The 21,304-nt window shown below is 32.4% G+C and overlaps 1 protein-coding gene and 2 pseudogenes across 1 annotated transcript; 2 read left to right on the forward strand and 1 right to left on the reverse strand.

Annotated features, from left to right (window-relative positions):
• The first annotated feature begins 1,514 nt into the window (after nucleotides 1-1,514).
• On the forward strand, nucleotides 1,515-10,517 carry LOC143539105 (fatty acyl-CoA reductase 3-like). Its single transcript, XM_077032517.1, has 10 exons — nucleotides 1,515-1,849; nucleotides 1,928-2,031; nucleotides 2,436-2,638; nucleotides 6,869-6,969; nucleotides 8,037-8,232; nucleotides 8,343-8,504; nucleotides 8,711-8,792; nucleotides 8,898-9,167; nucleotides 10,053-10,180; nucleotides 10,367-10,517. Exons 1-10 carry the CDS (start codon nucleotides 1,768-1,770, stop codon nucleotides 10,515-10,517), a joined length of 1,479 nt encoding a protein of 492 aa, XP_076888632.1. The 5' UTR covers nucleotides 1,515-1,767.
• A 2,322-nt stretch (nucleotides 10,518-12,839) lies between these two features.
• Nucleotides 12,840-14,427, forward strand: LOC143539106 (cytochrome P450 94C1 pseudogene; annotated as a pseudogene).
• Nucleotides 14,428-17,704: 3,277 nt separating this feature from the next.
• Nucleotides 17,705-18,877, reverse strand: LOC143539123 (UPF0481 protein At3g47200-like; annotated as a pseudogene).
• Nucleotides 18,878-21,304: the final 2,427 nt, after the last annotated feature.

Below are 21,304 nucleotides of genomic sequence, written 5' to 3' on the forward strand. Positions count from 1 at the left end.
TTTTCTAGAATTACTTTTTCACCATTATAATTGACATAGTTTCCTATAATTATTTCTTTACCATAGGTTTTAATGCTAAATGTCAAAAATCTATTGTTTCTTACCATTCATAGAAAACTCTTTATTCTTATTTGAACTCTTTTATATATATATATATATATATATATATATATATATATATATATATATATATATATATATATATATATATTGTATCGAAACAATTAATAATTGTACTATTAAATATTTTAATATTACCTAACTATCTTTTTGAAATTTTTCTAAAAAAATGATGGTTTCTTATAAAAAAAACTATAACTTAAATTTCTTTACTTTTTTTTTGGAATTTTCACGATATATAAATTATTTTTCTTAAGTTTTATTAATTTTTCAATTTAAAAAAAAATATTATGCAATGTCAAAACTATTTAAAATTTTTATAAAAAAAAACTTAAATAACCTGCTATCTAAGTAAAATATCTAGGATTGGAATAAAAAAGGAAATTTAAGTAATCTGATTCGAACAAGATATTTTATGAATAATCTAATTGAAACAATTTCAAAACTTGATTACTATTTTATAGAGTAATCCCTATTATTAATTAATATTAGCTTCGCTGCATATGAGCAGGGCCGGCCCTTGGGGGGTGGCTAGGTGGTCGACGACCACAGGCTTGACATCCCGCTAGACCCGAAATATTTTTTTTGAAATAAATTATATGTATTTTTATTAAAAACACAATTTCATAACCACTAGCTTGGTCTAGTGGCAAATGGGTATTACTCACAATCAAGAGGTTGTGGGTTCTAGCCTCACTTTAGACATGTTTAATCCTTTTTCAATACAAAAGTTTTTTACACAACCCAAATTATAACCAAGTAAGCCATATAAAAATTAAACTGTTTAAACCTAACAAAATACTTCTTTTACTTAAGACCAAAAAAATTTTTTACCTTCGACCCAAAAGTTTTTTATTTCTTTCTTGAAGCGGGCTCTGTATATGAATCTTACTAGATATTGTTGTATTATTATTAATTAATATATTGAATCTAAGAGAAAGAAGTTACATAGATGTCACCCTAATATTAGTTATTGTGTTGGTTTTCTTGACTTATAGATGATATATTGTTAATTCACTTGTAATTAATATCAGAAAATCATTAAACTATTAAGTTAACATCCAATTTTGTGTTGAAAGAGTCTTTTAGAGATTTATAAATTGTAAAATTTTGTTTATCATTATTAATATCATATGAATCTGTAACGTATATTATCATGTATATTACTAAATTTAACTTTTTTGTTATTTTTAATCATCCGTGTATCACACGAACTCTATCCTAAATTAATTAATATTAGCTTCCCTACATATGAATCTTAATATTGTTGTCATATTATTATTAATTAAAGTATTGAATCTAAGAGAAGGAAGTTACATAGATGTCACCCTAATATTAATACCCAACTAAATGATGTATGCATGATCATCAAGTTGGTCTACTCTCTATATAAATTTGGGGGACATGTGAACGAGTGGAGAAAACCGCACTTTCGTGTACTCTATCATTAATCACCGCTCCACCCTTCCATTTTATAATTTATTTTCAAGTAATATTAGACTTACGCCCATCATATATACCTTTATATCATTTTCATAATCCCCTCCTACGTACTCTGGTACACATATATTCATACACACAATTAGGGCATATATATTCACTTAGAGCTCTAGCTTATATTGTAGTTATAATCTGATCCTATCTTTAATGATGGAGTCTGGTAGCATTGTCAAGTTTCTTGAGAATAAAGCTGTGTTAGTCACCGGTGCCACAGGTTTTCTTGCCAAAAGTAAGTTGTGTTACTAATATGAAAATATCTATATTATATATTTAATATTTATGTATGTTTATGAATAATTAAATGCAGTTTTTGTGGAGAAGATACTAAGAGTTCAACCCAACGTGAAAAAACTATATCTTCTCATTAGAGCTCCTGATGCCAAGTCCGCCTTGCACCGGTTCAATACCGAGGTACTATTAGAAATAATTAATCTAAACTTAGGTTATGTTATTGAAGGGTGTTTTAGTCATTATTATAAAGTCAAGTTTAGAGTCGTATTTGTAATAGTAATCAGTTTGGGGTCATTTTGTAATTAAACATGTATTGTTAGTAAATGATTCTAATATGTCGTTTAGGATTAGGGTTTGTCGATTATAAGCAATCGACACAATGTATATATAGGGGTCGAACTAATCATTTTTATTTTCATATCACATTCAATTAATGTTATATAGATGTTTATCATGTGTTGATATTGGTTGATCAATTCCATCGAGGAATGCGCAATCGATCCTTCATTTACGTATGTGATACATTTGAGGTGAATCTATGTTATTTGCCTGATCTAATATGTAATGTGTATATATGTGTGTAGGCAGTGGCAAAAGACTTGTTTAAGGTTCTAAAAGAGAAACATGGTTCAAATTTGCATAAGTTTTTGTCCGAAAAGGTTACTCCTGTTGCCGGAGACATTACATGTGAAGATTTGGGAGTACAAGACTCCGGTTTAAAGGCAGAAATGTGGAAAGATGTTGATGTTATTGTCAATGCAGCTGCCACAACCAACTTTGATGAAAGGTACACATGCATGTGTATTATCGTAATAAGACTAAAGGTTTTTATCACATAAAGTATATGATTAATTTAGTAAACTATTAGTCTTCATTCACAATTAGTTTATATATACTCTTTATTTGATTATTCATCATCATATTCTAATTAGCATGCAAACATATTTTCTCAAGGACGTCTTTATGGTATAACAGTGTAATCCTCTAACTTAAAGGTGAAAGGTTTGAATCCTATGGTGTATGTATATATATATATATATATATATATATATATATATATATATATATATATATATATGTTAGATGAATGTTACTATATTTGTAGTAACTAATAGAAACAGTTACGGATCTTGAACGTCTAGTATGGATGGGCCGAAATTCACGAGAGCCAAAAAAATTTTGTTTTCCCCTAATCCTATGTTTCGGGTCGGCAATCCGGTTCGGGTCGGGTCAAACAATTAAAACGTACTATATTCAATCAATCAAATCAAATACCAATTCAATAATTTAAATTTAAATTCAATCATTCAAATTACCATTCAAATTACCATTCTTACACAAATAATAGGGATGGGCCGGACTCAAATCTCAAGGACAAATTGATATAACTCACCAAAACGTAAACACACAATAACTAATATTGAATAACTCTCAATATTATATAGAGGAAATATAACTCAAAAACCCCTATTACACATAACTCGTGTTTCTCTAGATTAACCTTAACTCGATTGCATCTGTGTGTTTCTAATGTCTAACCATAACTCGGTTTATATATACTAACCTAACTTGCTAGTCAAGACATTACCAAATATAATAAAACCTTAATTACAACCTCATAAACCCATTATTACATATTAATGAATCTCACGGGCTCAATAGGTCCGATCCGGTCATTTACACATGACATGCCTATTAAGATGGAAATTGCATCCAACAAAAGCTGGGCTTATTTTTTGTACTAGGCTTTATTTTTTAACCTTTCGTGGCTGGCCCGGACTCAAATAATAAGGATGAGTCAGACTCAAATAACATGGATGTGCCAGACTCAAATAATATGGTTGGGCCAGACTTAATAAATAAATTTTTTTTAAAATTTTTTCGGTAAAAATGCACTACTAAACGAAAAAAATGGTAGAGTTGCGGCCCAGTTTGGCCCAAAGATAGAACCGTCCCTGAATAGAAATAAAGTAGTTGTTAAAAGAAATGTAAACATATATAAAAATCACTCATGAATGCATGAAAGTACAAGTATTTAGTGCCAATCATGACTCGATATAAAAAGAAATGTATAAAAGCGTCAAACAAAGAGAAAAATTATTCTCCACAAAAACAAACAAACACACACACATATATATATATATTAGGTTCTATCCCCCGTATTACGGAAGTTGTTTTATATTATTCGTTTTTAATATTTATATATGTCTATTTGTATTTAATTTTATTTATTGTAAGAAAGTTAATAATTAATATACTTGAGGTGTGATGATGAAATGGTTTCACAAATAAATGATATGTTATAATCCGGTTTAAAAACTATATGCGTTTGGTGATACCCACTACCCGTTTATTTTCTTTATTATAAAATTGTTTCTTAATTATAAATAATATCTTTTTTTAAATAAAATAAGATATTAATTTTTAATATATTCTTATTCTATAGAATTTTCATATCAAATATTGTTTACTAATTATAAATAAAATATTTTTCTTTTTAAATTGGATATTGAATTTTAGTATATCCCTATTTTATAGGATTTTCATATCAAATAATTGTAAGATTAATTTTTAATTTAATGAGATGTTATAACTCGTTTAAGAGATATCTGGTTTGGTAAGACCCATACTCATGAATTTGAGTTAAATCAATGAGAAGCCTCCATTTAAAAATTAAAAATCTGGTGGCTTCCATAAAAGGGGGGAGCGACCACATCGCGACACATAGGATTTTAAGGTTTTTGTTTATATATATTACTAGATTTTATCCCCCGTATTACGGGGGTTGTTTTACATTATTCGTTTTTAATATTTATATATGTATATTTGGATTTTAATTTTATTTATTGTAAGAAAGTTAATAATTAATATACTTGAGGTTTGATGATGAAATGGTTTCACAAATAAATGATATGTTATAATCCGGTTTAAAAGCTATCTGGGTTTGATGATACCCATTACCCAAGTTTATTTTCTTTATTATAAAATTGTTTCTTAATTATAAATAATATCTTTTTTTAAAATAAAATAGGATATTAATTTTTAGTATATTCCTATTTTATAAGATTTTCATATCAAATATTTGATGAGATTATTTTTTAATATAATGAGATGTTATAACCCGTTTAAGAGCTATCTGGGTTTGGTGAGACCTTTACCCGTGAATTCGAGTCAAATGCGTGAGAAGCATTCATTTATAAATAAAGTAATCTGATGGCTTGAGAGAATGGTTGTTTTACATTTTTCGTTTTTTAATATTTATTTTTTGGATTTTAATTTTCTTTATTGTAAGAAACTTTAATAATATACTTAGGGTTTGATGATGAAAGGGTTTTATAAATAAATGATATGTTATAACCAGTTTAAAAGCTATCTCGATTTGGTGACTCATGACCCGCTTATGTTTTTTACTGTAAAATTGTTTATTAATTATAAATAATATCTTTTTCTTTTTTAATTGGATATTAAATTTTAGTATATTTCTATTTTGTAGGATTTTTATATCAAATAATTGGTAAGATTAATTTTTAATTTAATGAGATGTTATAACCCGTTTAAGAGCTATCTGGTTTTGGTAAGACTCATACCCATGAATTTGGGTTAAATCAATGAGAGGCTTCAACTTAAAAATCAAGAAATATGGTGGCTTCCATAAAAAAGGAGAGCGACCACATCGCGACACATAGGATTTTTGGGTTTTCGTTTATACAGGATCGGCTCAACGAATGTGGAGGCCTAACTTGAAACAAGATTTTGTGGCCTTTTCGTCAAAATTGTAAAGAAATTTTTTTTTTCTTATTACAAGTTTCGAAATCATAACATATACTTTAGTAACAACCAAGCCTACCGCTACACCAATACATTACTTTTAATTTACTTTACCTATTATAATATATCTATATTAAGCGTGGGCCTAAAGCCTTACATTGTTTTCGCTGTCCCATGAGCCACCCCTGCGTTTATATATATTATAGATATATATGATTGATTTCTTTTAAGAACCACTTTGAGATTTAAGAACTCAACGTAACATTTTTTATTTATTTATTTTACATATATGCAATATATGTAGGTTACATGTACGTAGAAAAATTACAGAATTTTTTATGCATCGAGTTGACTTTTTACATATGTGCAACGGACGTTTAAATTAGTGTAATCACTGTACAACTTTATTCTCTCTCATACTTAATTTTTTAATCACATTTAATCTCAATCAAATAATATAATCTATTTAATTAAATGTGTGGTTAAGAATGAATTTCTTAAGTTCTTAAAACTCAACAAGATTTTTAAATTATCCGTCATATATATATATATATATATATTGAGCCCATGTATTTTTGTTCTGGCATACCCATGTATTTATTTTTAATGCATTTGTCGTTAAAAAAAACATGGATTAACTTTTTGCATTGATGAATCAAAGGTAAATTAAAGGCAGTTGTTATGTTACAAATGATTTGTTTTTCTATATAAAGTATTTTGCCATAATTGCTATGTTACAAATGATTTATTCGTGATAGAAAGAAAGAGGTGCCACTCAAATGGGTTGGTTCTGTATTTGTCATGAGATAAGAAATTTGTCAAATATTATTATTTTCTATGATAATTAACGTCTGTTCAATTAATCTCTCTTCACATGTGGGATGCATCATTTGAAATTGATCTAGGCCTCTGGTATGCTTTAACATCTAGAGCGTTGAAGTTGATCTAGTAAAGGTTAACAAGCGGGACACTAATGTTTTTATGGGTTAAGGGGCGTTAAAGGCAAGCAGGTTAAAGTATTAACGGGCTTTAAAACTTCTACACTCACATACAATAATTTAATAATTTCTTTTAAAGTATATTGAGAGTGGTTAAAATCATTTTTATGTAAGATGGAGCGAAAATGGATAAAATAAATGACGTGACGTCTACGTAGATTTAATGGGAATAAATGTACATCACATGGTATTGTATATGTACTTGTCTTTGAAATTAATGCATATGCTTACTTAATTTGTTGATTTTGTAGATATGACTTAGCCCTACATCTTAATACCTTTGGGGCTAAAAACGTTTTGAACTTTGCTAAGAAATGTGTCGACATAAAGCTGCTTCTCCATGTGTCAACAGGTTATTTTTCCAACCCTAATTGTTTTCGGTTTTTACGTACAACATGTGAATTAAGAAGTTAAATTAGGGAAATCAATTCTTTAATTTTCTCTCATATTATTAGTTGTCTTAAAAAAATTAAATTATTTCTATAAAAAAAGCTTTTTCTTTGATATTTCTGATGGGGAGAACCCATTTTTTTTATTTAATTCCACATCTGTTAAGCATTTACATATATATGTAAATGGTGAACTTACACGTATGTATAACTTACAATTTAATAAAATAGTAACCAAATTTTAAAAGTGTTTTAATTAGGCTACTTAACTTTAAAAAGTGTTATATTTAAGTCACTTTCATATTTTATTAAATTAAATGTTTTAATATGTTTTTTAGTCATTTTCTTTTTTGTTTCACATAGGAAATCTTTTTATCTTTTTTTATGTTAACGTTGAGTTGTGACGTGGATTTTATTTTTTATTTTTAACTTTTAATATAATTAACGTTTTTAAAATTTATTAAAGTTAAATACATATATTGCAAATTTCAATCCCCACATCTTATCCTCAATTTCTTTCTTGACGCACAAAAAAATCGGTGAGACTCGATTTGAAGATTTAGTGACCTAATTTGGGCTGAAAAAATAACCAAGTATGTTACATATAAGCATATGATTAGATATGTGTCTAATATAACTACATGCATCTAACATTGTGTTCTCTTCAGTCCTTTGATTTCATGTTCTTTGTGGTCATTTGATTTCGTGCTCTTGAAACGTACCCATATTTATCGAATCCTTTCGCTTTAACCTCTTCTTTCAAAACACTCCTTTGAAAATTAAAAACTTACGTTCATTAGAAAGAACCATATAGAAAGCCATGCCACACAAAGTTTGCGTCAAAAGAACGAATCCAATCTCTGATGTTTACTTGTTTATCACTCATATCAGTATATCACTGCGTACAAGTATATTATTTGGTTCTTACGATTCTCAATATATTTGTGTTTCTGAAATGAATGCAAGTGTACGTGTGTGTTATGCATTGTAATGCATTAGTCATCTATTAATTAAAATGATATGAATTCAGCCTACGTCTCTGGTGAGAAGCCTGGACTAATGCTTGAAACTCCATACCACTTGGGAGAATCCATTAATGGAACAAATGGGCTAGACATAGACGAAGAGAGGAAGATCGTCGAAGATAAACTTAAAGAGCTTAAAGGAGATAATAATGCTAACGATAAATTGATTAAATTGGCCATGAAAGATTTGGGAATGCAAAGGTATACTGGCTCACATTCATCTCATGCTTTTCTCCTAAGTCTTTGAATACAAGTTCTTTATGTTTTTGTAAAACAAATGTTAGACATAATAACAAGAGTTTTTTTTACAGAGCAAATAATTATGGTTGGCCAAATACATATGTTTTTACCAAGGCGTTAGGGGAGATGATTATCGGGCGATTAAAGGGAGATATGCCAGTGGTTATTCTTCGTCCGACAATTGTCACTAGTACCTTTAAAGAGCCCTTGCCTGGTTGGGTTGAAGGCATTAGGTAATGCTTATTGACTAATTTATTCTATATAATGGGAACATAATAACTAAACTCAAATAGACAATTACCCCACACCATTTGGTGCACTAACAAAGGTGGTTTACTTTCAAAATGGTGGTCAGGGGTTTGATCCCCACTAGGGGTGTTTTGTAAATAAGGAAACGTTATTAATGTTTTCGAACTTTTAATGTTTTCAAACTTTGCAGGACCATTGATAGTTTGGCTCTTGGTTATGGCAAAGGCCATATAACATGTTTTCTTGGTAATCCTGAAGCTGTGTATGATGTGGTGAGTACAATTTTCTTCAAATATCTTTTACACATTTTCCATATATATTTTATTGCTAATCTATTGCCTCGAAATAGTTAATGATGTTGAGATAAAACTTCGTAGGTACCGGCTGACATGGTGGTGAATGCTATGATTGCAGCAATGGTCACTCATGCAAATCAAACTTGTTCTCAAACAATATACCATGTTGGCACTTCTGTATCAAACCCTGTGAAGTTCAGTAGAATTCAAAGATGCGGTTACCGGTATTTTGCCGAGCATCCATGGATTGGAAAGGATGGAAAGCCTGTAATTGTTGGTGAAGTTAAAGTGTTAAATTCAATGGCTAGCTTCCACATATATATTAATCTTCGTTACTTGCTTCCTTTGTTGGTTTGTCCTTTTATCTTCTCTTTTTCACTTCTTATACCGGCATCAAAATTTTCGGATTAGTAGTTTGGTTTAGAGTTAAACTAAGTATTTTTTGGAGTTTTTTTTTAAAGTTCTTATACTTAGATCGTTCGTAGCGGACGCCATGGTGGGGAGAAAGCGCCCCATAGTGCCCGTAATACCCCCCCCCCCCCGGCGCTATAGGGGTGTTTTTTGCCTTGGGCGTTTTGATGAAAGCGCTGGTGGTGGGTTGGCTTTTTCCCAACCATGTTTCAGCCAATGAGAGGAAGGTGGGGGCGTCATTCGACGCCACCACTACACATGGTTTTATAAGCAATTCGTTATCCCTTCCAGCGAATTTAGCAAGTTTCTTGAGAAGCAAGCGAACTTTGTAGCGTTTGGTGAAAGTTGAACGCAACAAGTTAACTTTGGTGGAAAAACTCTTTAGAGTCCGCTTGTTGGAAAGCATACTTGCCAAGTTCGTTTGCCAGGCCATCGAACTCTGAAAAACATTATCATAACTAGCATGAGTTCACTAGCTTGCAGGGATGGCGAACTTGTTAGAAGTACAAGACCTTGTAAACGAACACCTAAATTACTTAGGGGCTATTTATTTACATTTAAATGGAACAATTTAGATGAAAACATTTGATTCATTCAGACTTCAGACTATTTTGTTTCAGACAGGAAAAACATCTGAATATTTAAAATTGGGTCTGAATCAATCAGACTCATGCTGTTGATGAATGAGACAAAGGCTTACTTAAATCTGACTCATTCAGATTTGAATGAAATAAACAGTCCCTTAGTTGAATTCTAACCATCTACTGATCCAATAAAAATATTTCGTGCATCTACTTAGTTAAAAATTTATTTCTCATTCTTTAGGTACTTCAGTTTGTGAATCTTATATTTTGCCAAGCTTTTGCAAGCACATACCACAATCTCAAGCGAAAGATCAACTTTGTGTTGCGGCTAGTTGACCTTTACAAACCTTACTTGTTCACAAAAAGCTTGTAAGTATCTTTAAATCTAGATTTCTATTAGCTTTGTAAATTTTTTGCTTGTTTGCCATCTAAGTTTATATAACTATGCACAGTTTTGACGACACGAATACTGAAAAGCTACGTAGAATGATTAGAGAGGCTTTGTAATTTTTTTGCTAGGTTGTCATCTAAGTTTATATAACTATGCACATGCAGTTATGACGATACGAATACTGAAAAGCTACGTAGAATGATTAGAGAGGCTGGAGATGAAGAAGACATCTTCTACTTTGATCCAAGGATAATCGATTGGGAGGATTACTTGGAGCATACACACATTCCTGGTATAAGACGTGAATTTAAATGATCAAATTAGGAGATCATTTTACAAGTTCATCATATGTTTCGCAAAGTCTATATACTATAATGCATGCATCTACTGTACAAAAGAGGACGAGAATCATCTTTCCTCATACAATTATCTTTTATTGGATTACACGTTGTTGATTGAGCAACAATATGCGGTATAACAACCAATTATTCTGCTATCATACATGTAAAGTAAATTCTATAAATTGTATCATTTAGTGTCATACATGTATTCGTCGTCATATTCTTTGTGATTAGTGAATTATGCCTCAAAGTTGTAATTGCAACAAATATATTGCTTACAAGATGAAACGAAAACAACACTTATGCATAGTTCAATACCATATAAACATGATGGAATTAAATTAGGTATGGTACATTTTATGTTCACTGATAACCCTTGAAACTTATGTAAAACTGTAAAAGGATATGATCCTATATTGAAGGCTATTTCCGGAGATAAAGTTGTAGCGTGAGAGGAAGTGTAAAGTTGCCGTGGGTGTATTGTGTATTTAAGTTAAACGGCGTCTAGCCTGAAAACGGTAAATTATCATTTTGTCATCCAAATATGCTTTATAGATATAAATATAGATAAGATAGGGGGAGCATGTATTCTATACACGAAAAAAACGAGCCAGGTATAATACGTCTTTTTTTCTAAATAATAGTTTTAAACTAATTAGAAAGATTTGTGAATTGAAGTTATAGGACATGTTAAATTTCTAAATAATAGTTTTAAACCAATAGAATAAATGCAGGTTTAGAAAGTAGTTGTGCAAACTCTCATGTTTAAATTTTACTTTTACAAAACTTTTACAAATGTCTTTGTTAACATGGGGAGACCTTACCACGTCATGCGTTGAATAGAAAGAAGGGTTGTGGTGTTTCGTCCTTATCATTATGTTGACGCAATAGGCAATAGGGGTGTTCTTTGTGTTTCAGATTTTTTATCAGGTTCATTTGATTTTTGGTCAGGAAAAAGTGACATGATAATTGATCCATAAAAATTTGGGCTGGCCAAGTTTGGGTTGTTCGGTTTCAGGCTAGTTCAGGTCATGTACATAGACTCTAAACCAAAAACTCTAAACCAAAGCACATCTACAAAGAAAAGACAATAAATATCGAGTTGTTTTTAAGTTTCGTGTTTTGGGTTGTTTAGGTTTTTTGTTGTGAAAAAATGACTAGATAACCAACTCATTTAATGTTTGGATTGATCGGGTTTCAGGTTTTTTGGGTTCAGGTTTTCGATCATTCTCTAATTCAAGTTCAGATGGCTATGAATTAGGTTCGGTATTCGAGTACGGTTAGAAAAACACACCCAACATAATTCACTTTACACTAGGCCTAAGTGACTGATCAACTAACCAAGCATTAAAAAAAATTATAAAGAGTACTAAACAGTGTTTCTCTTAATTTATTCTCTTAATTTACTGTTCTTTCAACTCATAACCACACTCTAATTAATGAACTCATAGATATGAAGGACCATTATGAATGTTCCAAATAACATTTATATAATTATTACAACCACTACCCATAAATCTATTCTAAGAATATAACCAACTACCCAAGTCCCAACTACATGCATACGTTATAAAAGAACAAACAAAAATTTCTCGAAAACATGCAAAAATAAATAAGCTCATGAGTCAAACCTCACCACATTTGAAGCACGTGTCCCAATTATACACACATGGCTTACTCGTGTCCAATTTCCACCACCACATTTACCACACCCCTAATTATTAATTCACATAAATAAATAAATAAATAAATAAATGTTTATTAGATTTTTAATGATCCTATTAAAAGATATTAACCAACAGTAATCCTAAATTAGTTTATGGTCACTGTCGATCCTAAATTTAAAAACGTTACCCCAATAGCACTTTGTTAAAAAGAATTTAACGGTGTTATATTTTCTTTTTTTCTAAATTTTAAATTAATGTTTTATGGTTTTTGATCGGAATAAGGATACGGGTTGATTGATGAAAACTAAGCTCAAAACAGTGATCCAAAGGACTTGATTTTTGTTAATTGGAAATTCAAACACCCAAATTGAAGCATTGGTTCGTCGTTTTGGAACACCGTTTCAAACTAGGGTTTACATCAATCAATTCGTATTCTACTTACGATCAAAAGTCTTAAAACATTAGTTTGAAATTTGAAAAAAATAATATAATGTCGCTAAGTTTTTTTTAACAAAGGACCACTAGGGAGTGAAGACCAACTTTTTAAATTTAAAAATAACAGTAACAATAAACTGAACTTGAGATTATTATCCACCAACACCATCATTAAAATCCAACAAACCATAAATAAACACACACATCACATTACCAAAATCTTCATCACCAACAATGGACCTCCAAGCTTTCATCTCCTTCATCTTCTTCACCTTCACCATTGTTTTCTTCTTATTCTCTTTATCAATCTTCATCATCCGCCTTAAGTGTTACTGTAACTGTGACACATGCATATCCTTTGTTACCCGAACCTGGATGACTGAGTTCGTCAATATATCCAATTGGTACACTCACCTCCTGAGTAAATCATCCACTGGAACCATTCATGTTCATGTACTCAATAACATTATTACGGCGAACCCGGATAATGTTGAGTACATGCTCAAGACAAATTTCGATAATTACCCGAAAGGGAAGGCGTTTCCGGCCTTCCTCGGAGACCTTCTCGGCCGCGGCATTTCAATGCCGACGGCCGTTGTTGGTTGTTTCAAAGAAAGTTAGCAAGTTTGGAACTTGGGAGTTTGTCTATTAGATCACATGCTTTGCATGTGGTCGTGGAAGAAATGGAATCCAGACTGGTTCCATTTTTTGCCATGGTCGCTGATAACGCTGTTGACAGTGTGAGAGTGTCAACATCAGTGTCAACAGCGTTATCAGCCAACGCGGTTTTGGACTTGCAGGATGTTTTTAGAAGGTTTTCTTTTGATGTTATATGTAAATTCTCATTCGGGTTGGATCCGGGTAGTTTGGAGTTATCTTTACCTGAATCCGAGCTCGAATCAGCATTTGATTTGAGCTCGAAGCTTTGTGCGGAGCGAGGCATGGCTTCGTGGCCATTGATATGGAAATTGAAGAGGGTTTTTAATATAGGGAGTGAAAGGAAGCTAAAATCGTCGATCCGGGTCGTGAAAAGGACCGCGGATCAAGTAATCAAGAACCGGAGAGAAAATGGGTTAGGTTTGGGTAACGATTTGCTTTCGAGGTTCATGGGCTCGATAAGCGATGACGATTACTTGGGAGACATCGTTATTATCTTTCTTTTAGCCGGGAGAGACACCGTGGCATCTGGGTTGACGACATTCTTCATGTTACTTTCGCAAAACCCTGAGGTCGTGAAAAAGATCCGTGAGGAATTGGGTCAGGTCATTGACAATGACCTTACCCATGAAACCTGTGCAACTGTTTTAGGTCTAGTTCTGACGGACCTAAAACAGTTAGCATTACTTGCAAGCCGCATTGCACGAAAGCATGCGGCTTTACCCACCCGTACAATTCGACTCCAAGTTCGCAAACCATGACGATCATTTACCCGATGGGACGTTTGTAAAACGAGGGAGTCGTGTCACGTACCACCCATATGCAATGGGTCGAATGGAGCGAATTTGGGGACCCGACTCGCTAGAATTCAAACCCGAAAGATGGATCCGAGACGGGGAGTTTAAGCAAGAGAGTGCATACAAGTACCCGGTGTTTCAAGGGGGTGTTAGGGTTTGTTTGGGTAAAGAAATGGCACTAATGGAGATTCAATGTGTTGCATTGTGTTTGATCAACAAGTTTGATGTAATGGTGAACCATAAGCAGTTATGGTTCGAGCCGGGGCTAACCGCCACCGTGCGTGGTCGGGTTTGCGCGACGGTCCGACGAAGAGACTTGCCGGAATAATGTGTATGATCACTATAATATTATGAAAACTCTTTAGAGATATGATCGTTAGTTAAGTTTGTTTAAACAATCTAAATGTTTTGTTCATATAAAAGAATTGGTTAGATGCCTTGTTCCCAAATGAGGAGATGCATGCGTATTAAATATTAAATCTTTCTATTTATTTCGTACTCGTGACATATTAGAGTTGAATAGGATATTATTTATATAGGTATAAGGTATAGTTTATATAATGTATAGCTACATTTAATTGTATTATTGTCACGAGAATATTTTAGATGCAATGTACCTATAATATAATATTGCATACCTGCATTCAAACAGCTACGTTCACCATTTATCATTCAGATTTAAACGTCTTAATTACAATCCATGAATCGATTCAATGAATATGTGGGTAACTGGCTAAGTGATCTGAAGAGTCTTTTTGCCGGCTGGTGGAAAAATTAATATAACCGCGTCTCGTTTGAAAAGTTTTAATTATCATTTTGAACATCTTATATGTTTTGTAGATAATATAGATATTCTTGTCATTAGAATACTTCAGATGCGATGAACCTATAATATAATATTGCATACCTACATTCAATTAAATGCCTACATTCACCATTTATCATTCAGATTTAAGCGTCTTAATTACAATCCATGAATCGATTCAATGAACATTTGGGTTACTGGCTAAGTTATCTGAAGAGTCTTTGCTGGCAAGTAGAAATTGACTAGAGCAATTAATATAACAGTGTCTTGTCGGAAAAGTGTTAATTACCATTTTGGACATCTTATGTATTATAGATGTTTTATAGATAATATAGATATAGATATAATTAAAATTTAAAATATATTTGTGTTTTTGCCAGATATGGTTGGAAGTAAGAACTACACGTATGATGTGTATAGATATAACGTTGAAATGTACAGCCAGTAGACCTTTGATTTGAAGTGTGACCAGCTCTATAAACCATCACTTACTAATCACTCTTTATATGATATACCTATATATGGGTCCGATTACATGGAATAATATCTTTCATAGAATATAATCCGGCCCTTAGTGGGAAGCGATAACGTTGATCGTCCACCACTGAAATAAATATGATCCTCTATCGGGTGACAGTTACTCAATGGAGGGTCAATTTATTTCAATCGTGGATGATTGATGTAGTAAAATAAATGAGATCATTCTCAAAATAAACATACATTTTTAATTCCCAAAATAAACATATAAATACAGTGAGTTCTCTCAAGTTATACATTGATTTTTCAAATCTTACAAAATGAACATTTATTTTCGTGTGAGAATGTAGGTCACATTGTGATGTCTTTGTGAATCCGACATGCACGCGGGCGCCTTCAGGACTTGACGCACGTACTCTTTAGCAAAAACTACGTGGTAGCAAACCCGTCGGTTGTCGTACAAAAGTTCTAGGATTTTAAACTCGTTATAAACCTTCATGTAGTAATTTAATTTGGATGGATTTCTATTTCAAAAGTTAATGTTGCAACTAAAAGTATAAAATAGTAATCCTTGTTAATGGATTCCCACTAAGGAATGTTGCATCAAAATTCGAATCGAAGACATTTGGGTGTTTAAGAATTAAGATACTTTGTATCAACAACACTGTCATCGACCTATGGACACAAAAGTGATATCTAACATTTGTTTGAATACTTATACTTGATCATTAGTTCACTATTGGGACAAATATGAATCATATCAAATATGGTAAATCGTCATTTTCGTCCATTTGGTTTGCTTAGTTTTGTCAATTCCATCCAAAAAGTTTTTTTTGAAACATTTCCGTTCTTATGTTTCATTCTTTTGCCATTTTAGTCAAACTCACTACCCCACAGAGTTTTTTCTTTAAACTAAGGGGTACTTACAACTTTTTACATTTTTTATTATTTTACTCCCCATTTATTGTAGTATGTACATATTTTTATTACATATAACCCCAATGCCACCACCATGCACATCAACATCGCTCGCTGCCACCAAACACAATAGCACCACCATTGCTTGTGACTAGGGGTGGCAGACTCAAACCATTTCAAATAGGTTAATTTTGGTTGTTTTAAAAATCATATGGGTTGGTTTGGGTCATAGATTTTAATAAAATGGATCAAAATGAGTCACTTAAAATTCCACCTTATTTTCGGGTCAAAATGGGTCGACAAATTTAAATAAATGGGTCCATTTGGATTAGTGTCTTAAGGAAATATGGTAAGCTCGGGTTGAAGCGGGTTTTGGATTGGAATGAGTTCGGTTTAGGTTTCGAAATGACATGAGCTTTCGCACTGGACGGGTTGGGTTTCGGTATCCTTTGTTTCTTTTTGGTCGGTTTCGTAGCACTGGACGGGTTGGGTTTCGGTTTCTTTTGTTTGTTGTTGGTCGGTTTCGGATTCGTTTTCGGCTTTTTGTTTCGTTGTTGCCTGTTTTTTCAGTTTCATTTCTATTCTGTTTCAGTTTTTAGTTTCGTTTAGATCGATTTTTTCGTTTTTGATTAATTCGGTTCGTTTTTGTTTATGTTTCGTTTCCGTCGGCTTTCGGTTTCAGTTCATTTCTCGGGTTGTGTTTTTTTTTTAAGAACGAGGACAACGGGCAAACGTTTTAGTTTTTTTTACATTTTTCGTTTTTGATTTATGATTTTTTTATTAATTTTTTTGAATTTTTTTGGAAGGGGTTTTTATTGTTAATAAAAATCCCTCAAAAAAATTCAAAAAAATTAATAAAAAATCATAACTGAAAATATAAATCAAAAACGAAAAATGTAAAAAATCTAAAACATTTGCGCATTTACCCTCGTTCTTAAAAAAAAATAATAACCGATTCGACCCGTTTTGACCCGTTCCGACCTTGACCCATTCCGACCCGGACCCGTTCTGACCCAAACCTTTTGACCCTAACCCGTTCCGACCCGAACCAAAACAACCCTTTTTTTAGTTGACCCATTCCGACCCTAACCCGTTCCGACCCATGACCCGTTTCGACCCAACCCAACCCATTTGCCACCCCTACTTGTGACCACCCACTGCCACCACTATCACACCGGCAACACCACCATCATTTAAGTAGGATTTCGTTTCGGGTACAAACCTAAACCGGTTTTGGTTCTTTGAACCGGATTTTTTATTCACAACTACCAGCCATACAAATAACTAATAGTTATTCCCACTTGAATGGTGGTAATCAAGGGTTCAATCCTTATAGAATGCAACAATTAGCCGTTCAAAAAACAGCATAACAAACTAGGACTAACAACTAAAAAACAAATAATGACTAACTAAGGATTGATAAAGTTCTCATTATGGTTGCCCAATTACTAGAATAGTATGATTCTATTTCTCTCATTTCCCTTGACAAATAGCTTCTCTCTAGGTTGAAAGCATGTATGTTCTTTCCCAAGCCATGGAAGAAGGAGACAACACTTGCATCATCTCTAGAGTGCCTCATAATAATCCCATTATCACGAAGTAACTCGATATCTTTCGGTTCGTTGATGAGACAGTTTATAAAGTAAATGTAGTCCGTGAAGTATGTGAGCGTGTCTGTACTGGATTGCTCCCACCCAAGACAATTGGTTATAAGGTTCATGTTGAAGTCGGTTATGTTTATGATAGGAATTTCAAGCACTCCTCTTTTAAACTCTATATCCAAAAGTCCAACAGATTTTCGTGCCTTGAATTTAATCCCTGACGTACTTAGTCGGGTTGCACATTGTCCAGTTTCATTCGACAGATGCTTGTTTTGCTTCTCGTTATCAGCACGTGTAGCGTACGTCTCTGGCATAAGGATTTTATGTACTAAGTCAAGCAAATGTTTGGGCGGATGAGATGAAAATGAAACTTCAGTTGAAACTGGAAAGACTAACTTGATAGTTTCCATAACTAAAGCAAGCAGTTCTTTCTCATGTACTTTCTCGTGCTCTGAAGTCCTTGCAAACAAGGACTCCAAAACAAAGAAAGGAAGTTGATTTCCAAGCTTTAGGACATCTGCAATTATAAGTGGGACCATAGACGGTCTCAAGAAAATGGGATTGTCATCTTTATAACTAATCCCGTCTTGGCTCTTTTCTAGAAACCGAAAGAGTTCGATTACAAAACAACCATCAAGCAACATCATTTCCACAAAATCATAACTACAAATAGGGCCGACCTCCCTATATGACACATAGCACCCTCTTGTGCATGCTTCTAGCCCTCTCATCTCTTTTAGAAAAAACCCTAAATCTTTACTTGAATTAGCACTCATTCTCAAAAGAAGTTTTCTTAGAAAATACCATTTGTTATCATCAAAATCGACTAAATAATCGTTACCTCGGTGATAAGGGCCTATCGAGACAACACGAGGGTGTTGGTAATCACCTCCAAGATTCCCAATGAACTTGAAGATATAAGGGCATCCTTGAGATCTTTGTAGGCACTAAGTTTTGAACTTGAGACGATGCTTCATTGCGTGCACATAAGCTTTGTGTTGATCTTCATCTTCATCTTCTTGATGTTGTTGGTTTCTTGTAAAGACAGCATCAACTACACCAATGTGGTTAATTTGAAACTTTTGTTTATAAGTTTTGCCATTTACAACTATCTGGTGATCCATGATATTATGAAGAACATGCATATACCAACACTAGCTATGTATTAGCAGTCATCATGTGCTTGAAACTGCCACTTGATTATAAGATATTCAAGTTGTGGATCACATGGGAATATAAAAAGAGCTCTTAATCAGTGAATCATGATCTATGGTTAATGTACATTTTTATATGTATATTTTCTTTCACTTGGAAAATGTGAAAATTTATTTTCATCACTTTCGATATCCTCGTTTTGTTTTTATGGAGTTTACAATGTTTGCCTTTAAATACTAACACAACTATAGTAAATATGTTTTTCTTTGATGAGGATTCTAGTTCCATCCACTACCCGAAAAAAGGCCTTTAATGACACGCATTGTCAAGGAAGCCCCTGTTATAAACAAAATATGACATGCATCTGCGTGTCATATTATATGAACGCTTTAATGACATTCATTTATGACATACAAGTATGACTTTCGTTACTCACATTTATGACACCAGTTTATGACAAGCATTATGTGTGTCATCGTATACGTTTTAAAAAAAATATATATTATTTGTATATTGCCTAATTACTAATTTTTACATTAATTAATTTACACAAATATAGCATCAAAATTATATATATGTTAGACAACGTAAGTCAAAATGTTACAAATATTTCAAAGTTAATTAACAAAAGTATTTGTTAATATTCAAACGCGCTAATATTCAAAAGCTACCATACACATATCACTACCAGAAAATAAACTGGGAGGTATAACTTGAATTCATAAATATCATTGCAGATTTAGGCACAAGTTTAGAGTGTGTGTGAGTTACAATGGCGGATCCAGAAAAAAATTTCAGGGGTAACGTTCAAAAAAAATTTTTTTTACCATTTTTTGTTTATGAAAACTTGAAACCGTATTTTTACAATGTAAACGAAACAAAAATAGAAACATGACACATAAGGTACAAATTTCTCTTATTCGGTTTTTGAAAGTTTGAAATCGAGCAATTACACCATGTTTTTTTATTTTATCGAACGTTTCTCTTTCGACTGCATAAAAGCATTGTTCAAATACTCATCACCAATTCGCTTACGCAAACCTGTATTGATAAGTTTCATTTTAGAAAAACATATTTCAACGGTTGCGGTTGCAATCAGTAAAATCAGCGTTAGCTTCAATATTTGATAAATAAAAGAAAAGGTGATGTGCTTTCCGGTTTCCACCATTACACGAGCAAGGTCACTCATTCACCCAATTTTGAAAATTTATCTTCCTTTAAAGTGTGATAAAATGTCGTACAATCACCCGAAATACACCATCTTTCTTCATTACTAAAATCATTCGAATACATTTCCGAAAATGCCACTATCTTAGATATGTCAATCTTGGAAAACGAATCTCAAGATTTAAACCAGACATATTTTCTAGCAAACTAGTTAAGCCCCACTAAATCTATTTCCAAGTTATTGAATTTGTATATCCAAAACCGTATTAAAGATGTCAACCTAAAAATGATAATTATGTTGAGCCTGTTTCTGTTTGAAGTTTCTCGTTCAAACAAAAGAAGAAAAAAAAGGTTAATGGTTTCTATTTGCTTTGAGCTATAAACTTTTTTGGCTTTATTTGATTTGAACTTTTAAAAAATGACAATTCTGTTGAGTCTGTTTCTGCTTGAGTATGTTTCTGTTTAATGTTTATCGTTCAAATAAAAGAAAAAAATTTAGTTGCTTTTATTTGCTTTGGACTATAAATTTGTTTGGGCTTTATTTAATTTAAACTTTTAAATTGGTTGGCCTTTCAACAAATAGGGGTAACGTAATATTTTTTTCAGGGGTAACGAAATACGAAATCCAGCCCGAAAAGAAATAAATTTACACTGCCGATGAAAAGTTGAAGGGTAACGGATACTACCCCTACTTATGAAATAGGTCCGCCACTAAGTTACCACTTGAATCTCTTTGTGATCTAATGTAGACTTTTGCTTCAATCCTTAATCAATCTTTATCTTATGATTTCTCCTAACCCTACCTCTACCTCTACCTCATCCCATAATCGGGATATTAAATGAAGATAACGGATCATAATGAGTTAGGGTCAGAACGAGCTCTAAGTAAAATTAGTTCAGGTAAAAACAAGTTCTACGTGAAATGAATTCTCATTATCACAAGCCGTTTTTATAAAATATCAATTTGGTTGGAATCGAAACAAATTGGCCAAAATGAAATTAAGTTAAACTGAGTTGTTTTAGATAAAAATAGAGTACCCATATCACCAGGTTAAAATTAACCGTTATAGAACAAAATCACC

The sequence above is a fragment of the Bidens hawaiensis genome, unplaced genomic scaffold (genome assembly GCF_021521415.1).
Source record: "Bidens hawaiensis isolate Kalapana, Puna unplaced genomic scaffold, B.hawaiensis_p1.1 tig00011798_1, whole genome shotgun sequence".
NCBI classification, from domain to species: domain Eukaryota; kingdom Viridiplantae; phylum Streptophyta; class Magnoliopsida; order Asterales; family Asteraceae; genus Bidens; species Bidens hawaiensis.